This window comes from Aegilops tauschii, chromosome 7, assembly GCF_002575655.3.
Source record: "Aegilops tauschii subsp. strangulata cultivar AL8/78 chromosome 7, Aet v6.0, whole genome shotgun sequence".
NCBI classification, from domain to species: Eukaryota; Viridiplantae; Streptophyta; class Magnoliopsida; order Poales; family Poaceae; genus Aegilops; species Aegilops tauschii.
Genome location: NC_053041.3, coordinates 43,606,970 through 43,616,676, shown reverse-complemented (window position 1 = coordinate 43,616,676; position 9,707 = coordinate 43,606,970). Strand labels below are relative to the sequence as shown.

Sequence of the window (9,707 nt, the reverse complement as noted above, 5' to 3'; positions counted from 1 at the left end):
TTGGACGGCAGTAGAAAACAGAGGAAGTCGATCGATATTCCGGCCCTGCGATGAGAGGAGTGGTTGATTATTACTACTCGTACGTACTTCGTCGACAGAGTTGCACTCCTCATTGGTTCACCGCGGCAGAGGAGTCGAAGTTTCTCTTGGCCTCACTTTGATTAACTTCGAAGAGGACTGAGCTGCCTAACCCAACCTAACCACAGTGCCCCCACCTCGCTGAAAAGTCCACGTACGCATCTCAAGACAACATTTTCTTCCATCCTTGTGCGTCGGGAAAGGGTACAAATTGAAGTCAAAATGGTTTCACCTGAGCAGATTAACTTTCACGCTATTTTTATTACTCCTTCCATCCACTTTTGTAAGACATTTAAAGCCATTTTCGGGGGTGCTGCTTTTCTGCCGGGTACTCTTGCAAAGCAGCAGCAGAATTACCCCCGCAAAAAAAAAAGTAGCAGTGGAATTACCCGTCAAAAAAAGCGGTAGCAGAATTATCATGGACTTGTTGAACACGAAAGAAAAGAATCCCGGCGTGAACTTAATTCCCAAGTCCATTCTGTATTGCCCCCTCCTCCAAGCAAAGCAAACCCCGGCAAGGCACGTGTCCGGACCACGGATCCGTCGAAACGCTGGCAAGTGGGCCCCACACCGCCCCCTTCACCCCCGCCTACAAGTAGCCGGGCCAGGCCGCCTGCCTCAAGCTGCAACTGCATACATACAGCTAGAAACCAACAGACACGTAAGCTAATTCAAGGTTTTGAGAGCCTAGCATCCATGGCGGCGGCGACGACGATCCAGTCGGTGAAGGCGCGGCAGATCTTCGACAGCCGCGGCAACCCCACCGTCGAGGTACCAAGCCCGATCGATTTACTACCGGTATTTCTTCTGTTGTGAATATGTTCCCCTGTTTCTCTGAATCTAATCAGTGATCTTGGTTCAGGTGGATATTGGGCTCAGCGACGGGAGCTTCGCCAGGGGCGCCGTGCCCAGCGGCGCCTCCACCGGTACGCACCCTACCCTGCCTTCTCCCCCGTTCCGCCATGGCTTCTTTCTTGTAACTTTGTTCGCTTTCCTCAACGCTGGCTTTTATCAACCAGGAATCTACGAGGCCCTGGAGCTGAGGGATGGAGGCTCTGATTACCTCGGCAAAGGTGTTCTCAAGGTCCGCACTTCACCACCCACCATTACCAATCCTTCCAATCTAGCTATTCCACAGTCAATTATCGTATACTGAAGCGAAGCTGATTGGACCGTGCCATCTCTGAATTTCAGGCGGTGAGCAATGTAAACGCCATCATCGGGCCGGCGCTGATCGGGAAGGACCCGACCGAGCAGACCGACATCGACAACTTCATGGTCCAGCAGCTCGACGGGACCTCCAACGAGTGGGGCTGGTGCAAACAGAAGGTAGATATATCATCATCCAACGACTGTTTATACCTCACGTCGGCTATTTAATTTCCACTCTTTATACTGATGATTTCCTTTTCTTTGGACGCGATGAAAAGCTCGGGGCAAACGCGATCCTCGCAGTGTCGCTGGCGGTGTGCAAGGCCGGCGCCATGGTCAAGAAGATCCCTCTTTACCAGGTCTGCAAAAACTGGCCTACATAAGCCATCAGTTCAATCGCTAGAGGATGTGGTACTGAAGTTATTAGTATCATCTGTTTGCAGCACATTGCAAATCTTGCCGGGAACAAGACCCTGGTGCTGCCCGTGCCAGCTTTCAATGTGATCAACGGAGGTTCTCACGCCGGGAACAAGCTCGCCATGCAGGTGAGAATACTGCTTGCAGTTGCAGGTCAGGGATGAATGAATGAAATCTTCGGAACTTGTTTCAGATAAATATGATGATTCTCATATAATTGGTGTACACACAGGAGTTCATGATCCTCCCAACCGGCGCCGCCTCGTTCAAGGAGGCCATGAAGATGGGAGTTGAGGTGTACCACCACCTTAAGGTGAATCAACAACTAAACCCTTCTGATAGCGTGTCTGAAATTCAGAATATGCAGTTGGGGTGAATGCTGATATATTTAGTATGCAGAGCATAATCAAGAAGAAGTATGGCCAAGACGCCACAAACGTTGGGGATGAAGGTGGCTTTGCACCTAACATTCAGGTAAACCCCAACTATTTTGCCTTGACCTATATCAGAATACGTGAATCCAAATGCTGATATACGATTTTCTAATGTCGCATATTTATTCAGGAAAACAAGGAGGGCCTTGAACTGTTGAAGGCAGCTATAGCTAAGGCTGGCTACACTGGAAAGGTAAAAAAAAGTTCTCTTTACTTAGGCCGTGATTCAGCCATTACATTTATTTACTATTGTATGACAATAAATTATCTACGTGTGGCAGGTGGTCATTGGAATGGATGTTGCTGCTTCTGAATTCTACAGCGAGAAGGACCAGACCTATGACCTTAATTTCAAGGAGGATGTAAGATTTCCAGCTTCCTCCCCTGTTCTCATATGCTCAGCTGTCCTTTCTGCAACTGCAGATACCAATAAGTTTGTTCAAGTAAAAATCAGAGCAGGCTTAGCATATTGTCTAACATCAAATGACTGAACTGAACAGAACAACGACGGATCCCACAAAATCTCGGGCGACAGCCTGAAAGATCTGTACAAGTCCTTCGTCTCCGAGTACCCTATCGTGTCGATCGAGGACCCGTTCGATCAGGATGACTGGGCCACCTACGCCAAGATGACCGGTGAGGTTGGGCAGCAGGTGCAGATTGTCGGAGACGACCTTCTTGTTACTAACCCCACGGTAAGCCAAATATTGCCAGCATATCACTGAATTTTACAAAAGAGAACATGTTTACGAGCTTTACCGATGCCTGCTTGAATTCTGCAGAGGGTTGCCAAGGCGATCAGTGAGAAGACCTGCAATGCTCTTCTCCTGAAGGTAGCACCATCAATCTCTGCCTGAATCTGCTGACTCTTTGTCTTAAAGAACCATAATGCACTAATAATAGCACTTCTGTTTACATGGTATAAACAGGTGAATCAGATAGGCTCGGTGACGGAGAGCATCGAGGCCGTCAGCATGTCCAAGCGCGCCGGGTGGGGAGTGATGGCGAGCCACAGGAGGTAATAAACATTGCATATTTGCAGTCCTTTTCAACTCACTATTGGATATTGGATGGTTTGCAATTTGTGATTTTATCTGTTTGCACTGAACATTCTTTCTGCTCTCTGTAGTGGTGAGACAGAGGACACCTTCATCGCCGACCTCTCGGTCGGCCTGGCCACGGTACGGCACCGCCTTCGGCTGAACCAGAGCTTGAAAACCTCACACTTTTTATTGCATTATTAATTCATGGTTCAGTGGTGACACCATAATCATATCTTTCTCCAATTGCTTGTTGCAGGGCCAGATCAAGACTGGAGCTCCCTGCAGGTCCGAGCGTCTGGCCAAATACAACCAGGTAGGCCATGAAGCTCTGCAATCTTACCCAAATTTGCTTTTCTTTAGGCTTTCCCTATGTTACATGTGTTTGTGTTCTGAGGCTTCTTTTTTGTGCTTTACCCATGTTACATGTTCTGTGTTCTGAGGCTTCTTTTCTGTGCTTGCTGCAGCTGCTGAGGATCGAGGAGGAGCTCGGCGACGCGGCGGTGTACGCCGGAGCAAACTTCAGGGCGCCGGTGGAGCCCTACTGAAAAGAAGCCGGGTTGCTTCATAGGTCTGAAGGGAGATGGTCCATGAGTTCTTATGGTGCTGCTAGTTATACTATTACTGCTGTATTTTGGTCCAAGCGTTCTCTACCCGAGAGCTAATAGTTGTGATTACTCGTACGCTTTTGCTGTTGGCCAATTAGTGGTGTGTTTATGTTCATCTGAAATAAAACAGTTTATGCTCTTCTGACGAGTTTCGATAATTATTTATCAATAAACTGAAACAAACTGCATCCATAAATGAGAATCTATACCACTTGGTACTTATCAATCAACTGAAACATGTACCGGCAGTCCAAATTGAAATGCCTACTCTGCTTGCATACCCATCAATCAACAATACAAATCGACCACGACATTAACATAGTCAACGGCATATATAAAGGTGCAAGGCAACACATAACATGAAAATGTCGGTCGGAACAAAAACCATGCACAGTTGGGTGCAGCAAACTCCTTCGCCCCATATGAACGGATGCACAATCAAATAAACAGGGAGTGGCTCCTAACTTACATGTCATGTTACACGCTACAACAGTAGGAGATTTCGCTAGGCGCGAGCAACAAACAGCACCTCGGACACGTTGTATTCGCCCTTCTGCTTGCATCGTTTCTCCAGACACCCTAAATTTTATCCAAAAGGCTTGGGGATGAATAATGACGGCATCGGAGTAGGTGTCCAGCAGGCCATGAGGACCATGTCGTAATACCTAACTAATGGCTGCAGAACCAGGTTGAGCTATCAGTGTTTTTCTCGTTCTACTCGTGCTCCTCCAGTACGCTCCAAATCATCCTGCAGACAAACACAGAAACAAGAGGCGGTTATTTTCCTTCTTTGCTGGTTGCAGACTTGCAGTGAATACTACTCCTTCCTATCCAAAAAAAGTGTCGTGGTTTTAGTTCCTAACTAAAACCACGACTGGTTTTAGTTAGGAACTAAAACCACGACTCTTTTTTTTGGATCGGTGGTTTTAGTTCCTAACTAAAACCAGTCGTGGTTTTAGTTAGGAACTAAAACCACGACTCTTTTTTTGGATAGGAGGGAGTAGCAAATAATGTAGGTATATGTTATATTTACCAGAACAAGGACAAGAATAGGAGGACAATAAGAGCAGCTATCTTAAAAAGACGGCGCTTCTTCTCCCGTGAAAGATGGTTAAATATCTCTGTCACATCTACAAGATGCTGCCGCCGCTCGTACCTGCAAAGACAACAAAAGGTTACACTTATTCACAACATATAAAACCAAGAATGGCGCATGCAAAACCTTCAGTGAGTACATCCCAGCCAAGTAGAGCTAATTATGAGTTAAAAAACGGATACAGTAGGGTTATGTGTGTGAGTGACACCATGTGCTGTAGTAAAGAAGTTATTCAGATAGTACAAACAGTAAATGCACGAATAATCTGACAGCAGGTCAGTGCCCTGAAGTCCCAAAGTCAATATATGGAGACAAAAGCAGAATTTTAAGGGTGCAAGACCTATTCTTAGCTTCGCTGCAGAGCATGTATTGCCAATTTTAGGTTATATATGCCTAGCTGTTTGTGATTCCAACCAGTGACGCCATATTTGCAGGCTCTTTAAATAAATCTATGTTTCAGAGATTTGAGATTTTTCACACTAACATGACGATATTGTACCACAGCACTTAGATGCATCCAAATATCTTAGGAAATAAAATAATTTCCAAGAACTTAGATCATGAAAACACCTTCAGAACATTATGTGTGAAGTACAAAGACTGAAGCAGGAGAAGACTTGGGTCCATATCACTAAATATTTCTATCAAAACAAACAGTCTAACATCACATAAAAATATAAAATAGATGTATCAGTCTTCAGCACCCGTTTCCCTATTTTCTTCTGGTTCTCAGTTCTCACGTATGATGAGAAATGACGCATGTTACTATTTCAAACTTTCAGTTAATCTGTTAAACTATGCATGGTACGTTATGTAGCAGCTAATGTTCAATAAACAAAATACTGACCACAGCCTAGAGGAACCATATCAGTTGTTTTAAAAATTGTAAGGCAAACAGAAGCCAAGAGTCACTTACAATGTATAATTATAGTACACCATTGGGGCAGAAAGCAAGAACATCGCCCAATGCCCAGATAAGAGGAATAATGCACTTAGAAGTGCTTGCACTATAAATTCTGGCATAACCACTTTATTGATTCGAGAGGATGAATCAAACGGGTTGATATAATCGAACTCCAGATCTGCCAAGCACATCAACTGTAAAAGAAACATAAATCGTCAGGAATAAGAATAACTTTCTGGCTAAGCTTACTTATGAATGTTGTTGATTAAAACGTTAAACATGAGTAAAGAGCCATGCAGACTCCACCTAAAGCAATATGAGCAAGGATGAACGATCCACCTCACACGAAACAAAAACAGTCAGGTTCTATGTTTAATCAGGAACATTAGGAAATACTAAATGACAAAACAACCTGGCAATCAAAATCAATGGAGATATATATCGATGATTTTCCCTTTGTCCTACAAGAAAATCAAAACTAGTCTGCTGAAAATGTTCATCACCCATGAAGGGCTTACCTAAGCACAGAGGAAGTTGCAGCTAGAACCAACAAAAGGATACAGTAACAAAAGCTAGATACAGGAAGACAGAAAATGGAGCCGGGAAAAGTATACAGTAAGAAAAGAAGGTTTAGGAAAAGGTAGTACAAAAGCTAGATACCTCACCCAATCTAAGGGCAAAGATCAGGTACTTGAACACGGAATGTTTCACACTAGGCAAGCTGCAAAGATATTCTAAGTTCATAACCATCCACTACCTGATTCTGATCTCTAGAGGTATCATGATAGACTAACAGTAGCAGGATAGAGGGTGGAACTCGTATAGCCCTACCAAACTGGGACAAGAGCTTGATTGCACATTTGGTGAATAAACCCACCTCACACGAAACCTTCAGTACGACCTTATAAAGATCGATTCATTTTTTTTACTGAACATACTGTGTGCTGAATACCTATCGGAGCACCTAATGCGTCTACCAACAAAACAAATGAAATCGATTTTCAGAACTGAAACTGATTTTCAGAACTGCAAGACTAGAAACGACGGTTGCCGGGCGTTAATTCTGGGTTGCTGCAGGCTAACGCAGGACGAACATGTGGGAGATCTGGACGCAGACACCGCGCACGAACCAGCACCAGCAGCAGAACACGCAGCAGCACCCAATCCCCTGGCGCTCCTGCGCTATCCAGCCAACCAGAAGCTCCAAATCCGCAATCCGGAGTCAGGCCCCTCTCCAAACCCCGGATCGTGGGAGAATTCGGGTCGGAGAACGCGTAAATCCGCCGCCCACCCCTTCCCAAAATCTCGGCAGAATCGCCAGGGGGTTAACAGACGACAAGGCGAGATCGCGCCGGGGCCCAGGGGCTCCGTATGGCCCGAGCCGGCCGCGACCGGAGAAGAGGCGGGGCGGGGGGTCTGTCTCACCTGGAAGATGACGAGCACGATGAGCGTGACGACGAGGAAGAAGGCGGCGAGCCAGACGAAGACCATCTCCGCTGCCCTGGCCGCCGGCGCGGCTCCGCCTGGTCGGGGGCGCGCCGCTGCGGCCGCCGGCGGGGTGAGCTGTGAGGCGGGGGAGATGGGGGGAGAGTGGGGGGACACGTGACGCGGGAGGAGGGAGCGGGTCAGTGGTGAGATCGCTCGCTGAGACCCGATGCGTGTGGCTTGCGGGCTGGGTCGGGAAAGCGAGGCCGAAACTTACTGGAAACGGTGGAAAGGGAGGGGCGAGATGAGATGGAACTGAGCGATGACGCCGTGCGTGCGTGCGTGCGTGCGTGCGGCGAGAGTTGCTTTTCTTTTTCTTTTCTTTTTTGAAGGAACAACCTTGTATTCCATTACAAATTTAGACCGGCCGAATCACCAGCTACAGAGTTTACAACAAACTCAGGGAAATAGCCTAGCCAAGTTTCATATTCACTGTCTCCTAATTTTACACCATGTGCTGCTAGGCCGTGAGCTGCTACATTACAAGATCTTGGACAAACACTAACATTCAAGAAATTTTATTTCCTGAAACACTGCACCTAAAGTCGACAAGTCATACTCCTCGCTTAAGATCGCCTGCTTCAACACCACGGAGTCTGTTTCAAATATCACACGATTACATCCCATTTGTGTAGTAGTAGTAGTATTGGTTGCATATAACATGGCAAGGGCTTCGGTGCGGAGAGCATTGGATACATGTTCCAGATTTCCTGCTCCTGCTGCCATAAGCACACCATTATCATTTCTGACAGTAAAACCCCATCCACCAGACAAAGATGACTCATGAAAAGCACCATCAGTATTTATTTTGAGGATCCCACTTGGGGGAGGAGACCAACATATGATAGAATCTTGTTTCTGGGTGCTGCTGTGCTTCTTAAGGTTCCTGCATTCAAAAAACACCCAGAACAGAATACACACCTTCATGCGATCTTCCTCGGTCAGGCGAAATATCTCATCGAACATACTTATTGGGTCACTGCTTTTTAAAAGTTTCTCTCTAATTTCTTCCATTTGGGCTAGCCACCAAAGCCTCCTCACTTTCTTGCATTTCAGAAAGCAGTGCCCCCCCATCCTCACCCAATCTGTTACAAACTGGACATCTAGTATCCACTTTCATACCTCTATTCCTCAATTTCATTCTTAAAGATAAGCTGTATGTTGACATACGCCATAGGAAGTGCAAAATTTTATTCGGGAGAGGTAAGGCCCATATTTTCTTCCATTCAAAATTAGTTGTTTATCCTCTGCTTGCAGAGCTAGATGGCTGGCCATATCTTGATTCCCTTTCTGCACAATCTACTGCTACTCTGTATGCCGACTTCACGAAAAAATTCCCTTTCTTGTCAAAGTGCCAAGCCACACAGTCCTTTGTATGCTCATAAATGGGGATTTGTAGGATTATCTTATCATCTTCTGCATTGAAAGTTTGGCACACTAGGTCCTTGTCCCAACCATTAGTTATTGGATCAATAAGTTCCGCCACCCTTGTGACTAAATTTCGTCCTTGCAGTGTGGTAACTCTTCTGGTGATGCCTCTTGGAAGCCAGGGGTCTTTCCAAATATTAATATTTCTTCCATCTCCGACTCGCCAAACTATGCCTTTCTTTAAGAGTTGTACACCTTTCAAAATACTGCGTGCATAAGACATCCCATTCTTTGGCGTTGCTTCAATTATGCTGTGGCCGGGATGATATTTCGCTTCAAGTGCTCGTGCATAGAGAGAGGAAGGGTTTTGCAGTAGCCGCCATCCTTGTCTTGCAAGCATGGCCATATTAACAGAGTGCGGGTCTCTGAATATTATGGAACTTGTCCAGTGGATTTATATAGTTTCTCCCAACTTGTCCAGTGGATTTTATTGACCTTATCCATATGGCTCCACCAAAATCTGCATATTATGGAACTAAGGTCATCACATAAGGACTTGGTTAGGTCGAAATAAGCCATTGCATATACTGGGATTGCCTGTGCTACTGCCTTGATTAAGATCTCTTTTCCCGCTTTCGATAATAACTTCTCTTTCCAACCTTGGGTTCTCTTCCACACTTTTTCCTTTATATATTGGAAAGCACTTGATTTTGCCTTTCCAATGTAAGGTGGCAGTCCAAGATATCTCCCTTTTATCCCTTCTGTTGATATGTTCATGATTTCCATTATTTCTCTTTTCTCCTCTCTACTTGTATTCTTACTAAATAGGATGGCTGATTTATCTTTGTTTACCACCTGTCCTGAGAAAGCTTCATATTTGTGCAATATGTCGTTGAGAACCCGAGCATTCTCTACATTTGCTTCCATGAGCAACAATGAGTCATCTGCAAAGAGTAAATGACTCACACTTGGCGCCTCCCTGCATAATTTAATCCCTCTCAGACTCCCATTTCTTTCAGCTTCATTTAGCATTGCTGAGAAACCATCCGCACACAACAAAAATAAGTAAGGTGAGAGGGGGTCTCCCTGGCGCAGTCCTCTCTGGGGAATAATTACATCTGTTGT

The 9,707-nt window shown here is 45.6% G+C and overlaps 2 protein-coding genes across 3 annotated transcripts; one reads left to right on the top strand and one right to left on the bottom strand.

Annotated features, from left to right (window-relative positions):
- The first annotated feature begins 586 nt into the window (after positions 1-586).
- LOC109784017 (enolase 1) lies at positions 587-3,869 on the top strand. 2 transcript variants are annotated; one of them, XM_020342619.4, is made up of 16 exons: positions 587-849; positions 941-1,004; positions 1,098-1,162; positions 1,273-1,407; positions 1,509-1,589; positions 1,674-1,775; positions 1,880-1,960; positions 2,047-2,121; positions 2,212-2,274; positions 2,363-2,443; positions 2,582-2,776; positions 2,864-2,914; positions 3,011-3,099; positions 3,211-3,262; positions 3,381-3,437; positions 3,589-3,869. In XM_020342619.4, exons 1-16 carry the CDS (start codon positions 775-777, stop codon positions 3,667-3,669), a joined length of 1,347 nt encoding a protein of 448 aa, XP_020198208.1. In that variant the 5' UTR covers positions 587-774; the 3' UTR covers positions 3,670-3,869. The 2 variants fall into 2 exon arrangements, with proteins under 2 accessions (XP_020198208.1, XP_020198207.1); XM_020342618.4 differs by having other exon boundaries at positions 941-1,162.
- Positions 3,870-4,042: 173 nt separating this feature from the next.
- LOC109784018 (protein cornichon homolog 1) lies at positions 4,043-7,404 on the bottom strand. Its single transcript, XM_020342620.4, has 4 exons — positions 7,155-7,404; positions 5,742-5,923; positions 4,763-4,885; positions 4,043-4,477 (listed from the first exon to the last, which is right to left on the bottom strand). The coding sequence occupies exons 1-4, from the start codon at positions 7,218-7,220 to the stop codon at positions 4,444-4,446; spliced, it is 405 nt and encodes a 134-aa protein (XP_020198209.1). The 5' UTR covers positions 7,221-7,404; the 3' UTR covers positions 4,043-4,443.
- Positions 7,405-9,707: the final 2,303 nt, after the last annotated feature.

Coding starts and splice junctions, on each gene's coding strand:
- LOC109784017 (XM_020342618.4), top strand. CDS start 775: ATGGCGGCGGCGACGACGATCCAGTCGGTGAAGGCGCGGCAGATCTTC. Junction 2,122..2,211: donor GCTTTGCACCTAACATTCAG/GTAAACCCCAAC, acceptor ATATTTATTCAG/GAAAACAAGGAGGGCCTTGA. Junction 3,263..3,380: donor TCTCGGTCGGCCTGGCCACG/GTACGGCACCGC, acceptor TGCTTGTTGCAG/GGCCAGATCAAGACTGGAGC.
- LOC109784018 (XM_020342620.4), bottom strand. CDS start 7,220: ATGGTCTTCGTCTGGCTCGCCGCCTTCTTCCTCGTCGTCACGCTCATC. Junction 5,924..7,154: donor TCGTGCTCGTCATCTTCCAG/GTGAGACAGACC, acceptor TTTCTTTTACAG/TTGATGTGCTTGGCAGATCT. Junction 4,478..4,762: donor CTATTCTTGTCCTTGTTCTG/GTAAATATAACA, acceptor GTTTGTCTGCAG/GATGATTTGGAGCGTACTGG.